This window comes from Malaclemys terrapin, chromosome 12 (assembly GCF_027887155.1).
Source record: "Malaclemys terrapin pileata isolate rMalTer1 chromosome 12, rMalTer1.hap1, whole genome shotgun sequence".
Lineage (NCBI taxonomy): Eukaryota > Metazoa > Chordata > Testudines > Emydidae > Malaclemys > Malaclemys terrapin.
This window is the reverse complement of record NC_071516.1, coordinates 1,651,377-1,668,856: the sequence shown is the minus strand read 5'-3', so window position 1 is coordinate 1,668,856 and position 17,480 is coordinate 1,651,377. Positions and strand designations below refer to the sequence as shown.

The following is a 17,480-nucleotide window of genomic DNA, read 5'->3' as shown; positions in this document are numbered from 1 at the left end:
TGTGTTACACGCAAACGCTGGAGAGCTGTTTATGAGAGGCATGTGCGTGCAAAGTAGTATTGTTATGTCAGGTACTTCCTCTGAGTAAACATTCTGCTGACGGGCCACAGAAATAGATGAAAAAACCTTCTGCAACGTCTGCCTTTATCAGAGTGTTTTATTTGCCAACAGCATAATACAACATGTGTTCCTCTTTCTAACATACTTTCCACTGGAGCACACTGCAGTGTGAATAAATAGGTTACAGCTGGTCAGAGTGAAAAGTGGATCGGGGGAGATGCGGGACCGGGAGCCCTGTTCTGAGGAACCCACAATTCCAATGTGCCTTTTTTCCAGAGTTTTCTCATCATTATAAAATGTACAGCGAGTTGGCAGGTCACATGGTGCTGGTTCTCCTTCCCCCGCCCCCCTTCATTGCTAGCTGCTACACTGCATTAAAGAGACAGCAGCAGATACAGGAAATGCTGCCACGTTACTGATCCATGAAAGCAGAGACGACCCAGCACGGCGAGTGTGAGGGGCCGTGGGCCACGACCACGAGACCATGTCTGCTCACTGGGGGAAAGGTGGAGGAACCCCCAGCTTAGATGCTAACGTCCCAGTAGGGTGCATGGGTATTTTCAGTTGCACACAACACTTAACAAAACTAGGGCCAGGGCCCAGATGAAGACTGACAGCCGGGGCCTGGTGCGTGTGGCTCTCAGCTCCCTGCTAATCAGGCCTCACCCCCTGGCTTTTGTTCATTTCTGGTCTCTTCTGCACCACCGTGAATTGCTCTGCACAATCAATGGCCACGTCCCTTCTGAACACCCATTCTCAGGTTCTATTGTGAGCGGCTCCCCAGGCCACACTCCACCTGGCGCAACCAGTCTGCTACGCAGGGCGATGGGCACAGCTGCTCATTAACGCGGATTAGAACTTCACCCCAAGTGTGTTAATAAATCCACTGACTGGTTCAGGGCAGGGGCCAACTCCCAGGGCAGCCAATGGGCATCTTTCCTGGGCGCTGGAGAGCAGCACATACCAGAACGGTTTCCTAGTATCAAAGGCTGTGGAAGGGAAGCTCGTTTGCTTGGGTTTTCCTTTTGTTCAAATGCACATGCTGCTCCTCCTATCTGTCTATCCAGTGCCCAGTGATCCAGACCGAGACAGGCAGGGGAGGAATTTCTTTGGAGACAAATCACATGTTTTTTACTCCTGGACAAACAGCTTTGGTAGCAGTGAATTGCAGGGGGAAGGAGAGAATCTGGAGCCCTCTCTGGGCGTGAGGATGGGTGCGGCGCAGGCCAAGAGGAAAGTTGGGCACCTGCTATCCATTCACAAGGCCAGGTGCTGCTCAGGGGAAAGAGGAACGTTGTCTTTTCATATCGGTCATTTCTTTCAGCGTCGTCCTCGGCCTCTCTACACGTAACGAACGTCTGCTCCAAAAAGCAGGAAGTTCTAGGAAAGAGATCAGGATGTAACCCAGTGGCAAAGCCTTGCCTTTGGTCACAGAACAGCAGAGCCCACCTGCATTACGTGAATGCAGGGCTCGCTTTAATCAGGGAATATGTACTCTAATTAGAGCAGCAAGCCAGTGAGCACGTGCGTATGGTGCACACCGCAGGGCATGTAGCATGTGAGTTGGCTCCACATCAGAGGGAAATCCATGTTTCTCCCCAGCTATTGTTCCCAACTTTATATTTATTCAGCGTTGTGTGAACAGCTGTTTCTCTGTTTCTGTCATTGGCGCTAGGCTGGATGTGCTGCAGTAGTCACAGGCACCGACGTTCTCATGTTGCTTTGCTTTGGCTTTACAAACGTGCCTGGCCAACACCCAACGGACTCAGTCCTTAACACGTTATGTTTCTTTAGTTCCTCTCACGCTGCCTCACAAAGGCTGGGCTCGAGCCAAGCCCCGTTGAAATGAACAGGACTCTGCACTGATTTCAGTGTGCATTGGCCTGAGCCGTCTACGTGCGTACAAAGGCAGCCACCGCTAACGTGAGGGGGGGGACAGGGAAGGATGCGACCCAGTAGAAAACCCACACATAGCCCATCGCAAGACTGGGTGTCTTAGTGGTCGTGGAGATGGTGGGAATTTAGGGTCAAAAATCACAGCAAATCTCTGCTCTTTATAAAAAGAGCCATGTGAAAGTTAAGACCAGATTTTCAGAAAACACAAAACCACATGTACATTTGCACGCTGACTCTGAACGTGCAGTTCTGGGATTGGTGTGCAACTGTACTTGTGCAGTTGTGAAAATCTGGACCCTGACGCTCAGGGCCCAGACCAGCTCAGTTCCTAAGTTCTTGTCTGAGAGACACGTCCTACCCCCCGTCCGCCCATGCCCAGTGAATCCCCAGGAAATCCAGGGATGTACCTTGGGTAGACAGAGGACTTTATATGAACCTGGGCTCCCATGGAGTCTGTGTGTGGCTGGACCCCTGACACTGACTAGTGATCTTCTCCTCATTCTCCTCCCTTAGTACAGACCAGCTCCTCCCTGTGTGTCAGCGCAGAGACCCCTTCCTTCCCTCTCCCACCCTACTCCCCGCCGCAAGAGCTTCACTAGCCATGAAAAGGGTTTAGTAGGCCACCTCGCCTTCCCCCTCCCTGGCCCTGTACTAAAGTATCCAGTGGTGCTTGTTCCGGGCCCGGCTCCTCACTCTGATCCGGCCTGCTCCTGGCATGATTTGTTGCCCCTTTGCCCAGCACAGAGGACTGTGTTCACTGACCTGGTGGGGCTGGATGACGAGGCTGGAGAGCTGGACGCGAGCCGGCAGTGGGAGAGGGAAGCCCTCCTTGAGTCTCGCTGCAAAATAAACCACTCATGAGAGCAATGGTGGGGCAGAACAATCCGAGTCGCTGTGGGGTTGTGCAGCGAACCGGGCACCATCGACTCGCACCCACCCCGCACTCCCCTTGTTAGCACCCTGCTCCCTGGGGGAGGAGCCAGGAGCTCCCCCAGCAGCTGCACAAGCGGGGAGACGTCTCGCGTGCCGCTCTGCCCCTGCACACGCACACAGGAGCCGGTCCCTGCGAGCTGCAGCACGAGACGCAGCGCGTTAGGGAGACGGGATCTGGAAGGCATTAAGACGGGCGCCGTCAGGCACATTCTTTCCAGTGTGTTCTCTTCTCTGCGTGTCACCGCTCCGAGATGGACTCTCTCCAGCCACCCACCCTGTGTGTGCAGTGGGCCCCAGGACACTGGTGGCAGGTCTGGGATCTAGATCTCCTCTGCCCGCAGCAGCTCTACCCACTGCTGATCAGTGGGGTGTCAGGGCTCTGGTCTGATACAGATACCCTTGGACCCCCCAGCCCCTCACCGTTGATGCGTGGGATCAGGATGCTTGAGCCATAGAAGTTCATGAGCGCCTGCAGCAGCTGCACCTGGGGATGCAATGAAGAGCGTAACCCTCTGCAGCTGGCAGCAGGGGAGGCAATGGGAGGGGGGTGGCTGTGTGCCAGGGGACCAGGCACTCAGGTAAGAATCTGCTCGAACCAAGGAGACAAAACACAGGGGCCGTCCTGGAAACTAACCAAGTCCCACAGACTGCAACCCCCGGGGCTGGGGGAGCATCGTCCCAGGTCCCACAGGCAGGCACAGGGGGTGTACAGGCTCCGTGTCTCACGCAGCATGTCTGCACCGCACCCTGAGCCTGGCTCTGGGGGACCTGGGCAGGTGGACTCAGTATTTCCCTGAGCAACCGCACTGCAGTGCAAACCTGGGCTTAGAATTGCTCCACCTGGGTCTCCCAGGTGGGCTGGTGCGTCCACACTGCACCACGCAGACCGTCTGACTCAGGCTGCAGCTTGACCTCCAGCCACACTGCAAAATCACAGGGCTTTGACCCGAGCCCCTGAGGGGTCCCAGAAGGGGACCCAGTCCCCTAGCAGGGTCCCAGGACCCGGGTCCTGAGTGCTTGCTGCTGGAAGGGGGGCTGACACCTGAGTCCCAGCCTGGGCTTAGTGTGCAGTGTAGACACGAGGAGGAGGAGGGGATGGGCCTGTGGAAGTTGAGTCCTGGGAGATGAGAAGACCCCAGTGGTGCAGCTTCTCTTGAGCCCCGGTGGCACCCCCACAGAATGGAGGCAGTGGGGCGCCATCTCCCCTCCCCCGGGAGCCCTCCCTTGGCTGCACATCCAGGGGTGTGAATCAAGGCCAGCAGCTCCTCCAAGCAGAGCCTGGGTGACTTCTGGTGTGAAGTCCCTTTGAGGAGAACTCACGGAGAAAGGGCCGACGTCCGAGTGCTTCAGCGACAGCTGCAGCCTGCAGAAAAACACAGAGACTTGGCACGTCCGTCGCGCCCTCGCGTATGGAGCTCTGCCCTGGGGGGGCTCGCGTCTGAACCCCACCCGCAGCCAGCCCGGCCTTTCAAGGGAGTGGAATGGCTGCAAGCATAGCATTGCCATCCCTCTGTGATAGCAGCAGACACTGGGGGGCGGGCAGGGGCGGGCCCCGGGCAGTGATGGGCATGGCTGGGTCGGGCCCTGGGGGGCGGCCGGGGGCAGTCCCTGGGTGTGGTACTCGGGCGCTGTGGGGTGGCCGGGGGCTGGCCCCGGGCAGTGATGGGCATGGCTGGGTCGGGCCCTGGGTGTGGTACTCGGGCGCTGGGGGGCGGCCGGGGGCAGTCCCTGGGTGTGGTACTCGGGTGCTGTGGGGCGGCCAGGGGCGGGCCCTGGGTGTGGTACTCGGGTGCTGTGGGGCGGCCAGGGGCGGGCCCTGGGTGTGGTACTCGGGTGCTGTGGGGCGGCCGGGGGTGGGCCCTGGGCAATGATACCCGGGCGCTGTGGGGTGGCCGGGGGCGGGCCCTGGGTGTGGTACTCGGGCGCTGGGGGTGCGGCCGGGGGCAGTCCCTGGGCAGTGATACTCGGGCGCTGTGGAGCGGCCGGAGGCGGGCCCTGGGTGTGGTACTCTGGCGCTGTGGGGTGGTCAGGGGCGGTCCCTGGGCAGTGACACTCGGGCGCTGTGGAGCGGCCGGGGGCGGGCCCCGGGCAGTGACACTCGGGCGCTGTGATACTCAGTGTTGTGTGTGCTGTAATGCCGAGGCACGCTGGGAGGAGTGAAGGTCACATACCAGGGGAGCTGGGAGTTTGAATCCCACAGCTTTCATCCCAGCTTTGTCGCTCCCCCGCCCCGTGAGCCCCGGCCTTCGCTGGCAGGTACATTCAGCTCAGATGTAAGCCGATGCAACTCGCCTGATGCCAAAAGGGCTGGATTTACCCCACCAATAGGGCCATGGCCATGGCTAGCCCACTAACCAGCAGGGAGTCTGGGCTTGCAGCTCTGGGATGCTTCTCAGCCTCCCTCCCACTGCCCTCATCCCCAGAATGGAAACTCTAACACCTCCTGGGCCCTGCGGGAAGTTTAGCCGAATCCTCCGGCAGCGCCATTCCCCAGGATCCACACTGCTCTCAGAAAGACCATGCATCCGAAGAAGTGGGCTGTAGCCCACGAAAGCTTATGCTCAAATAAATGTGTTAGTCTCTAAGGTGCCACAAGTACTCCTGGTCTTTTTGCAGATACAGACTAACACAGCTGCTCCTCTGAAACTGCTCTCAGAGACGCCCGGCTCGCTATCGAGCCTTTACGAGCATCTTGTGACTTGAGGGCGGCTCAGCGGGGAAGGACAAAGGTTGAACTCCCCCCGATCCTCGCTGTGACTCCTACCTGCCAAGTTCCAGGGTCCCACCTATCCGGGCAGAGGTCACCATAATCTTGGCTGAAACGCTGCTGGTCTAGGAATAGAAGGAGAAGTGACATCAGTTCCCGTGAGACTGGCACTGTGAATGCAAAGGCCCTTCCCTGGCATTGGGGAGCCAGGAGTGAGGTCTGGCTCCTCCGGGGGAAGGGCTGGGCACAGCCTGCACTGTCACCTTGCTGACAGCACTTGGAGCGAAGCTGGCCTCGGGAGGAAGCCAGAGGGGCTGTGCTGGGAAAGGCAGAAAGGCAGGTTATGGGAGGGCTCCCTCTCCTCTCCTGCTGTGGGAATGCTGTAGAATTGCTGCACTTGGCAAAGGGATGGGGCCCAGCTCATGGCAAATCCAGTCCCAGCCGATCCCAGCAGGAGTCAGCTTGCTAGAGGGGGTGACACAGGGATGTGAGCTTAGGAGAGATCACAGCTATTCCAGGTCCATATGCCAGATCCCTCCTCTATCATCAGTAGGACAACTGCACTAAGGTCTCTCCACCCAGGGTCAATATCCATAAGCCATGCCCAGACTGACCACGCTGAGGAGGAAGACAGGGACAAGGGAGGAGTTGGGGAGGATAACGTATGCTTGGATATCCACAACAGGCGTAAGCGACAAGTTCCCAGGCGTGATGGTCAGGAATGGAGCAGAAGAGGTTTTAATTCTGAGCTTCATCAGCTTGTCTGGGTACATCTTTTCCAGCTGGGGACGGAGCAGAGGGGAGCCAGTCAGCACCAGGGAAGGTGACAACAGATTCGCACAAGCTCGGTACAGTGATAAAGCAAAGTCCCTGAGAAATGGGATCTGATGCAGCCTTTAATCTAACAACACACCATGTTCCTCCAGTGACCATCACCCCAGCGAGCGGCGGGCCCACCTCGCCATTTCCAAACACGTCTTTCCTAAACACAAACCCAAGTGTTGTGGGAAGTTCTCATCTTTAATCCAGTCTGGGAATGAGCAACGGCTCACTTGAAAACAACAGACCAAGGCACTGCGGCCACCCCCAGCAAACCCCGATGCCCAGTCATTTGTGTGTGGCAGATAGGTAGCTCAGGGGAGCGGGACACTTACCTGGGGAATGAAGGCTGAAAAGGTGGAGGTGTTCAAATGGAATTTAAACTCCTTAGGAATCTGTAGCAGGAGAAACACAAATGGTGCCTGAGGGCCAATTCGCCGCAGCAATGACCTGCCGTACGGAACGGCACAAGGAAGAGCTGGAGGCAAAATCAGCCGCCAAACCCCCTCTGCCTTCCTCATTAGAAGCTAATTTCACCAACAGAGAAAGGTACTCATATGGCCCTCACCACCACAGGGTCTGAGCGCCATGCAGTCATCAATGGAGTTACCCCACCCGCACCCCATGCAATAGGGCGATTCAACGATCCCCATTTCACCAATGGGCCGGAGAGACTCAGCGACATGCCCAAGGAAGCTTGGGGTTGAGATGGGAATGGAACCCAGGTCTCCTGAGTCCCACAGCCCCTTACCATGGCGTCAGTGATCTCGAAGAGCAGGGCCCCGGCCGTGTGGTACACAAAGCCAGCTGTGTTGAAGAAGTAACTGGAGGCCCCGCAGTAAACCATGCGGTCATGATCCACCGGGAAGGCCAGTGCAGGAGGAGGAAAGGGGACGGCAGAGCGATGGGCCAGGGAAAAAAATTCACCCTAGTGAGGAAGGAAAGGAAGAGTGACGCCTGGGGGAGGGGAGAACAGGGGCAGCTAGAATTCACTTGGTTTTCACTGACCAGCTTGGGAGCAAAGCGTTCAGAGGAAGAGAATAAAAACCGGGTCTACCCACTGCTCTCCCCGCCCTGCACTCGCGCCAGAGCATGTTAAAAATAACCTGGGATAGGCTCAATATAAAGAATGCTAATGCCTTTATAGGACTGGCCTGGAGCTCGTCGCGGGAAGGAGCTCAAGTGCCCTGTACCTGACACCAGAGAGGGATGGATTGCATTTTACTCATGTCACCCTTTTTAGCTGCAGCTAATTCACTGGAGGCACAGAGAGGTTAAGTGACTTGCTGATGGCCACAATTCCACACTGAGAGTCAGTGGCAGATCTGGGAACACAACCAGTGAGTCCTGACTTCCAGCCCCTAGCTCCGGCACCTGGTAGTTGATGCTCCAGGACCTCGCTAGGCAGAAATGCTAATGGAACGTACCAATATTCTTCACTGATCCCCGCAGGGTTGTGTGTGTCCCTCCGTTCCCCTCTCACCTTCAGATTCACGTCCAGAGACTGGGCTGTTGCCGCGGGAGGTGCAACCAGGGAGTAATCAATCCCAGCCACCTTGTCTATCTTTGCTGTGACTGCAGAACAGGAGAGACACAAATCCGACGGTTGAGATGCCAGAGGAAATCGGGGGGGGGGGGGGGGGAGCCGTTCCCGCTCCCCAGCTGGGACTCACACAGAGCAGCAAGCCAGGGAGGAGTTACCGGTGGCATGGGGAGTTAGGGAGCCAGGTTTATTCTCCCTTAGCTCAGTTCGGCACAAAGAGACAGGGTTTTTCTGTAGCTATCAGCTCTGGGAACTAGCCCTCAGCCCGGAGAGTCAACCTAGGTCTTTTCTGCTAAGGACAACCGCAGTCCCAACCCCTGCGAGGCCCTGGGCCTGGTCCTGCCATGCTCCCCAGAGGCTGCAGGGAGGAGGCAGGGCTTTGCACCCTCCTGTCCAGAGAGCAGCTGACTAGGTACGGAGCGGGACAGCCTCCGCCAGGGAGCTCACACAGTCCCTCTGGGGTGACGTGGTGCCCCATGGCCCTCAGTGTGGGCCGGAGGCTAAATGCAGGGTGAAAAACAGTGTGAAAAGCATGTGCCTGGCCTGGGGGAAATACTTGTAAAAATCCAAAGCCATCACCATGTTGTACCTGGCACAGTCTGGAGATAGGGCTGCAGCTTGGTGGTGACAGAGCTGGTCACCACTCCACAGACCTGAGGAAAACAGAGAAGTGACACCTTGGTGACCGGCCAGCAGCTCAGTCTGGAAAGGCTGAGTCACACAGAGTGGCAAGTCCTCAAACCGCCTCTTCGTTTCTGCGATGTTGCACAATTATTTTACTTATGCAAAAGCCAGCGTTTGCACATGCAAGTGACATTTGTGCATGCAAATGAGGCAGCGGTCTGGCTCACTGCCCAACATGCATGCATCACGTGTGTGTGTGTGGGGGGGGGCTGTGTGTGCAAATATTTGCTCATGCAAACAACTCCAAGCACAGCCTGGTGGCAGAGTTGAGCTCCTTTGAAAAGGGTCTCACTTGTGACCCAATTCCCAGTTCTGTACTGGACACGTGGGGGAATATGTCCGTGGAATCCAACCTGCTCTGGATGGTCTCTGTGACTTCTATGGCCAAAGCTCCATCACGTAGACTGCAAGTTTGTCTGTTCACCAAATGCAGGCAGCACATAGAGTGGGGGAGTGCGGGGGTGTCTTTAACTTACTGCTCTTGGGTAAGCCAGGCTGGGTAGCCAAGTTTTTAGCCTACCCAGGCAACCAGAAAGGGCTAATTCAGCCTTGCCTGGGGAGGGGGAGAGAAACAGCATGATAGAGTGTGATGCTAAAAGCCAAACAGTGACAGCATGCTATTGACTCTTCTCCCCCAGCTCCAGGTGCTCTGTATAAACGCCACTTCAGTATTACTGGGGGATTGAACCAGCGTACACAGCATGGTAGGAAATGGCTGGCAGGGAATAACCCTGCCAATGCACTAGAATACCTGCCAGAGATCTTCTCCAGTCCCGTTTCCCAGAAGGACCCAGACCATTGGTCTGTCCAGTCTGGCCGCTGGCCTGCAGCATGGCCAAGAGCAATACCAGCTTCAGAGGAAAGGGGAACGGTAACCAGAAAACAGAGAGCTGAGCACAAGAGGGGAATTCCCTTGAGAGGTATGAGGCAGGAGCTGCCTGGTTAGTCCACGGGTCCCTGTTATCCATCATGCAGTCAGCTCACGCTCTCGCATGGTAGTTGTCAAACCAGTTCTTTTCCCTGCTCTCTGCTGTACAGCTTGTGAAAGGGAAGGTATGTTCCTTCCACCCTGCTGTGCAGAGACAGGACACATCCCCGTATTTGGTCCTGCTAGTGAAGGCAGGGGGCTGGACTCGATGACCTTTCAGGGTCCCTTCCAGTTCTAGGAGATAGGTATAGCTCCATATATTTTTAATGTAAGGCCCTGGAGTGCCTGAGACTGATGGGGAAACAGGAAAGGTTTGTTGCAGGCTGAGTCATATAACAGCCCTTGTGCATTCACACACCTTCCTAGTGCACAGAGACACGCTGGTGTGTCAAGGGGGAGCCAGCCCAGCAGAGAATGGGGAGGGGAGAGAGGCAAGGCAGGGGCAGGCCAGCTATGCAGGGGGTGGGAAAGTCCCTGAGACTGACAGGGAGCTGGGGGTGCAGGGAGTTAGGGTGAGAGACAGGATGCACCCCCTGTTCTAAGGAGGGAAACAAAGCAGTTCAGTGACTTCCTTGGGACAGGCATGAGCAGATTAACCGGTCGCTATAGGGGGGGTCTAGGCCTCTGCCTACGGGAAGTTTCTTGCATGTGGTGACAGGGACCTGACCTGCTGCAAGAGGAGCAGAAGGGGAGCTACTGAGAGAGATTCTCACCAGGTTTCCAATGTTCCCCAGTGGTGTCCCCTCCAGAGAGGCAGGAGACGAAAGCCTTAAATGGAAGCACGTCTTCAATAGGCCCGGACTTTGCTTCTAATGCCAACCCATCTGCTCCAGCAGCTTCCAGATGGCCCTTAAAAAGCCACTAGATGGCACTAAAAGTAGCTCAATACAATCAGTCCAGTAGTTTAAATCTATTATATAAATGGACTTTTCACTGTTCTCCAACTGCCTCCTTCCTGAATGAGGTTCACATCCAGAGATGGAGCAAGTCGTGCCAGTTAGCCGTGTAGCAATTATTGCTAACAGCTTGTTTCCATGTCTTGGTGCAGGTTTCCTGAGGGTAGGCTATTGTACGGTGCTGTCGGTATCAGGGTTTAGCTACTGTGCCCCATTAAAACAAGCCAGGAAATGTCTGTAAATCCACCAATGAGAATTTCTACCCCAAAGCTCCTAAAAATCTCTGCGAGTGACAGGCCATTCAAAGCCTCGGTCGAAGTGGGCTCTCTCGTTTGATATGAGCTTGGCTGAGGCATGCGATCTAATTAACCGACCATGTGAAAAGAACAGTCTATGTTAATTGAGACCGATTATATTAGGCACTGGCAAATGTTGCAAGTTTAGAATTCCGTAAGAACTGTGCACTGCCGAGGTGACTGCCGTTAATGTGTTTTTTCACGATACTTTGCAGCACTGATCTCCATACCACACGCCTCTCCCCAAGAAATCGAGCTCCAGGACGCCCCTCGTCCCCCGAGCTCTCGCCTGAGAGCAAGAGCCTGTGGACATGGGTCATCTGGAAATGGTGTCAGTGCCGCAGGAGAGCTGGACAGTGGAGGAGGGGTCACTAAAAAGGGTTGGTATTCTGTGCTCCTAGCATATCGTACCTTGCCTTCCATGGTCTTCCTGAAGCTGGACTCAATCTTCTTGTGAAAGAGATTGTACAGCCAGCTATGGAGAAAAACACAGCGTGCTAAAGTCGTGCTCCTGCCCATGGGAGGAAATCGGAGGAGCGTCTCCTTGGACAGGGGTGACACTAGAGAAGTGTGTGACCACAGGGCACGTTGTCCCAGGATGTTTTGGATTCAAACCTTGGCTGCTTTGCTTTGTTTTGATATGATGGCTGCATTTGCAAATCGATAGGCTTGTAAAATGTGTGCACCCAAATTTAGAGATGGGCTGAAAACGTGTCTCCGAAAGGGACAACACCGTGGGCCAAATTCAGACCTGGTGCAAGATCATTCATTAGCTCATGATTTGGTGCTGCATGTTTATTTATGAAATTCGTCTTTGACCAACCAATCTCCCGGGCAGTAGCGGAGCTGTTCCTTAATTAGCCTCCCTATGCAGCTACTGGGCCTTTGGGCCAATTACTCTAGGATTCAGTTTACCCCGCTAGCATTCTGTGAAGGAAGGAATGGGAAGGGCCGGCAGTGCTGCTTACAGACCAGTGGGCACAGCAGAGATGGGCTGAAGGTAACCTATATCCCTGGAGGCCCTTGTAGAAGATGGGCTAATCAGCATGGTCCCGAAGCCATGACAATTAAGGGAAGTTACATACCCAAACCTGCCCGAAATGTGCACCCGAACGTTGGAGATGTGGGTTCCACACTCTGAGGCGGTAACGGTGGGTCTCCCAGAGGCGTCGCTGCCCAGCTTCAGACCAATAGAGATAGAGAGACCCTCGACCTTCAGGTCAAACGACCCACTGTCCCTGCTAATGGAAAAGGAGGAAGGAGAAGAGATTGCATTTGCAGCCAAGGGCTCTCCTAATACCCTGCACATGCCATATGCTGGTGGAAAGGGCTTGTATGTTAATCCCTGGAGCTCTGATTATTCACGAGGAACATCCCTGAGGCTGGAGCAATATTCAGGATACGTAGTCACTCCGCCGTTTCTTTTTTCATTTATCCATCACTATTGCAGGAATTAGGGAATGGGAAATAACCTATAAGGCCATTGGTTCCATGCCCGGGATGGAGGTTCACTGCAGGATTGCGCCCTCCAGTATATTCCCCAGTGCTCCATACTAACCAGCTCAGAGGATCAGCCTCGGGGCTGCCCCATGTCACCCACCAGCCATTTTAGCCATTTCTACCGAGGCAGAAGGGGAGAACACAGCAAGAAATTCCCTCCACCCTCATCCCCATGGCTCTTCCCCAGGAGCCACGTGACCAAGCCCCGAGACGGATCGCCAAGGACTGAAGTGCAGAGGCCAGAGTCTACGAGGGCTGTCGGAGTGACTCTGGAAGAGATCCAGAGAAGAACACAGCCCCCTGCCCAGTGCCGCTTGGGTACTGCCCTCCAATCATCCCCGTGAATGCTCACGCCAGGGAGACAGCCCCTATGGTGATCCCCACCCCTGGGTGGGCTTTGGGGCCTGCCTCCCTGTGGATGATGGGCCTGATCCTTCTCTCACTCATGCTGGTGTAAATCAGGGGCTGCACTGGTGTAAATCGAGTATGAGAGGAGAATCAGCCCCCTACACGTGGGAAACAAGTTAGTGGGGCAGGAAATGACAAGGAAGAACAAGTGTGTGAGTGTGTGTGCGCGTGTGTGAGTGAAGGGGGCGGGGGAGGGGAGATAGAAGAGACAGGGCCGTTTTGGGACACAAAGGGTTACACTCGTGGGGTCAGACGGCGCTTACATAAATCTCTTCTTCACCCTCCACTTCCCCGTCAGCTGGGCAAAGGCATTGGTGATGGAGACTTTCAGGCCCACGTTGGGGATCGGGGCAATCTGCGAACTCGGCAACTGGAAACTGCGAAGGTTCAGGCTGCAAGAGAGAGAAATTCTATCAGCAGGAAACCAAAGCTTCCCCGGGAAAACCGGCAGGTGGCTGTCAGCCGCACCTTCAGCATAGGTCTCCATGTCCCCACAGCCACCAGCACTGCTGGTCACACGGGGCCCAAGACCGAGCAGGTCAGGGTGAACAAACTCCTTCCCTCCTTTACGAGTGACCCCACCAGGACTGGCCTGAGGCACATGGAGGGGCTGTGCCCCCTCCTGTGAACACAACGCTCTGCCAGTCACCCGCGGTCTCTCAGCGACCTCACTCCTGGGAGAGAGCCACAAAGTGCTTTCACCATCACAGGAACCTGCTTGTGTGGGACGGGTTGGGGGTGGAAGTGGGGGGGTTATTTGTGGTCTCCTGAAAGGAGAGGTCATCCCAGCAGCATCGGGAGCTCTGCTCCCTGGGGAAGGGCTAGCTCTGGAATCAGACAGGGACAAACTGGGCTGGGGGTAGGTTTTCTTTTTGGCAAAACCCATTGGTCCGATTTTGCACAAACACCATCCCAACCTTGAGTGCCTGGGCTCCGGGGCACATTGTACCCGGCTCCGGCTGGGAGGTTTGGATAAACAGGTTTGGCAGAACCACAGCAATTCACTCTCCACCTTATTCGACCCCCTGACACCCGGCTCTCCAGCAGGAGAGAAACGGTCTGTCAGGGACGTGCCCCACCTGGGAAGGACTCTGCCCACACCTTGCACTCAGAGCGGGGGACGGCTGCGCGCGGAAGCCCCAAGGTCTCACCTGTAGAATGTGTAGTGCACCTTTCCTAAGAGCTTGACTTTAAAGGTCCCCGAGAAGTCTGGCAGCTTCAGCTTGGCTAATTCCTTCTGCAGGGCAGTGATGCCCTCCTGACGAGCTGCAGGGACATAAAGGGGACGTCACAGACTGGCCCTTTGAGAGCGAGCCGGATACAGCCCTGGCATATTTGCCATCACACGAGGAAAGTGTCAAAAGGAACAACTAGTAAGTAACTTACCTGCTGATTCAATAAGTGAAGGGAGCTGGTTTCCATCCCACGTGCGATTATTAGTGCGAGAAAGAGCCCTAACATTGCAGCCTGAGCTACGGGCTGCACTAAGTGACATCTGATTAACCCTGGCCCATGGGGAAAGGCTGCAGCAAGGTGGACAACTGGCACAGGGCAGGCTGCACTGTGCCAAGGGGAAGGGAACCCAGGAAGCAGGGCTGATTGCCAAAACATGCATTAATTCCAGCTCCTAATGGATGCTAGTGGGCATAAGCCTCATTCTTCACGGCTCTGCGCCCCGGGCAGTCGTTTACACCAGTGCAAAGCACGGGTAACATTGGTGTAATGGGCCACTCTCTTACCACTTCAAAAGTTATTTTTCCTCCCTTGGTATCCTGTTGTTAATTGATTTATCTCGTTAGCCTGACCTCACACTTGGTAAAGCAGCCCCCATCCTTTCATGTATTTATACCTGCTCCTGTATTTTTCACTTCATGCATCTGGTGAAGTGGGTTTTAGCCCACGAAAGCTTATGCCCAAATAAATTTGTTAGTCTCCACGGTGCCACAAGGACTCCTCGTTGTTGGTGTCAAAGAGGCCCCAGATCTGAGTGCTCGCACGCTGCACTCACTTTGACAGTGCAGAGCACTGCACAAGACACAGCAGAGCCGGGTAGGATGGGCCCAGGGTTCTCCTGAGATCAGCACGGCCCTTACAGGTGTGTGTCCACTGGAACCGGAGGTGGGTCTGCCGCTTGCTCTAGCTTGAATTTAGCTACTGCGGCTAAAACCAGCAGCGAAGGTCCGGCAGCGTGGCCCTGGCGTGGGTTAGCAACGTGAGCACGTACCCAGGATTCCCAGCGGGCTTGTACAGCCTGCACCAGGGTCCATGCCGGCGTGTGCTAGTTCTAGTCACGTGACGGAAATTAAAGCTAGTGCGAGCTGCAATCACACCTCTTACTGCAGTGTAGACAGCCCCTTAGGCGGCTGCCGCTGTTGGCTCTAGCTGGGAGGGAAAGGCACTTCCTGCTCTCCAGATAGCGCTTGGGGGGATGGACCGCTTCTCACGCAGTATAGTTCAATCCATGAGAGGGCTGCATAGGAGCTCGGTCTGCGATTTCACTTCAGTCACGGACTCGCTCATCTCAGCCACTCCCCGCCCCCGCCCCTACCCAGCCTCCCTCCACTCTGGGAGCTCATTGACCTGGGTGAGTCTCTCTGCTCTTCGGGAACTGGCATCAGGCACTGAAGGAACAAGACATCACGCCAGCCAACTAGCCCCATGTGCTGCCGGGTCGGGAAGTACACGGAGCAAGAGCTGGGGGCCAAAGGGAGACAGGGAGGGGTCCCCAGCCCCAAAGATCCTCCAAGCCGGGTTGCAGGGCGCACTCGCTTCCCACCACAGGCAGCGAGAACACGGGGAGGACTTTGCCCATTTAACCCGCACGCACCCCACAGAGAACACGCCCGGAGAGATGCAAGTTCCGAGGGCCCCAATGGGGTTGGTAGGGTTCCTTCCCCGCCTTCACAGGGAGACGTTGCCATGAAAAGGCCCATTCCAGAGACGGGAACAGGCTACTCCACACGGTCCCGGGACCCATCCTCACGGCCGTGACTAGCACCCACATTTCTGGGCTCTCATGTCGTGTCCATCCCACTGGCCGACTGGTTCCTATCATACCCCCCTCACAGTGCATTGTGGGTAGCCGCACACCTGGCCCCTCTCGCCCGGCTCGGAGTGAGGCAGACACAAATTAGACTGGGAACCTACCGTAGTCCAGGCCTTTAACAGTGATTCTGGCCACAAAGCCGGGGTTCGTGGCCCCGGTGAGCACCGTGCAGATAGCCAGCACCGAGGCAGCCAGGGCCAGGCGACGCGTTGTCATCCTGACAGGAGTGCGGCGGTACCGTCCAGCCGCTGAGACGTGCTGCGCTGGCTGCTGTCCGATGCTCCCCTCCGATCCTGCTGTTAGAACCGGCGTGTTTATAGCAGGGTGGAAAAGGGAACTGAGAACAGGTGCCAAGGAAGCAGGAAGTTGCTTTCACATTCCTCTGGGGGCCGTCCCCACTTGCACAATTCTCAGCCATGTCCTGCTCCAGGTTCCTCCTCCAGGGGTTGGGGTTGGGGCTGGGGCAGACCCCCGGGCAGAGGGCAGGACTGCTCGGGGCACTTGTGCTCTCTGCTCCCTGGCCCGTGGCTCGCTCGCTGCTCACTTTGGGAGTTTCTGCTGGTCTCTTGCAGTGCGGGTGACGCCCGGCTCCATTAACAGACACCTGCTGACAGCAGCCCTGCAAGCCACAGGAATGCAGCTGGAAGGGTCTCCATGGATACCAGGGTGGGTCCTGGGGAAAGGAGAGGCAAGGACTTTGCATTCAGCACCACGCCAACCTCAAATGCATCCCCACTGCCCTGGCAACTGGAACAAGCTCCTTGCTGGCTCCTGGAGCGGGCCCCGGGATTCAGCCAGGGATTCTTGCATTGTGTTTTGCCCATGCCATTGGCAGAGGGCAGGGAGCAGGATGGAGTCGTTTATATCTCAGCAGGGACCTGCTGGGGGGCTGCTCTCACTAGAGGTTTCTCTGGGCGTTTTCTCCCTTGCGAGGAGGATTTTACATCTTGTCAAGCCCCCTGGCTGGGAGCAGCTTTTCCCAGTTATTTCTCTCCTCCTGTAGCTTCCTCCTTTTCACGTTCTCAGCAGGCCCCAGCTCCATTAGCCAATGACCTCACCAACCAACGTGGCCCAGTCAGCGCGGAGTGAGCACTGGTAGATGGCATGGGCCAGTCCGGGGAATTCAGTCTGTCGCGCTTTTATCCCCTCTGCACCCTGGCGAGGCCAGCAAGCAGCCACGTTCACTGCACGGTTCTGTGCAGGAAGCCAGGTCGGGGCCCGGGACGCCAGGCCTGCAGTGTCATTGTGAAGCCAGACTGTTACGGTCCATCTTCACCACAGACTTGCACTCTCTTCTTACACTGGAGCTCGCTGCCCCAGCTCGGTGAGCCCGCACCCAGCAGTCCCCACAAGCGTCGCCCTGCCTTGTGCTTTTCTGCCCCAAAGTTTCCTGCATAAATCTTCCAAACGGAGGTCCCGGGAGAAGCTGAAGGGTTCTGTGGGACTGGGCCAATAGCCTGATCTCATTAAAATAGTCACTTCCTGCTCACTGCCTCCAAGGGATGGATTCCTCTGTGTGGCTCCAAGTCCTGCCTGCCCTTGACCTGGAGGGGCCTGTAGAATCCAGAGGTGTGTTATCCGCCCAGGGGTATGCCGCTTTATACATACAGAGAGCACTGCACCTTTCCCATTGCTGCTCCCGGGGATGTCCCCCCCCACCTTCTGAAGTCCCTCCTAATTCAGAGCCACCCCCGTGTGAAAACAGAGCCGCTCTTCATGGGTGTGGCATTACGCCCCCATAATCTTCACACAGATATTATGATA

The 17,480-nt window shown here is 56.1% G+C and overlaps 1 protein-coding gene across 1 annotated transcript; it reads right to left on the bottom strand.

The window, feature by feature from the left end:
* Positions 1-139: 139 nt before the first annotated feature.
* On the bottom strand, positions 140-16,188 carry BPI (bactericidal permeability increasing protein). Its single transcript, XM_054046498.1, has 15 exons — positions 15,818-16,188; positions 13,822-13,936; positions 12,934-13,062; positions 11,848-12,003; positions 11,174-11,237; positions 8,548-8,611; positions 7,899-7,990; positions 7,167-7,343; positions 6,751-6,810; positions 6,211-6,378; positions 5,654-5,721; positions 4,210-4,252; positions 3,310-3,373; positions 2,719-2,795; positions 140-1,440 (listed from the first exon to the last, which is right to left on the bottom strand). Exons 1-15 carry the CDS (start codon positions 15,930-15,932, stop codon positions 1,402-1,404), a joined length of 1,431 nt encoding a protein of 476 aa, XP_053902473.1. The 5' UTR covers positions 15,933-16,188; the 3' UTR covers positions 140-1,401.
* Between the last annotated feature and the right edge of the window lie 1,292 nt (positions 16,189-17,480).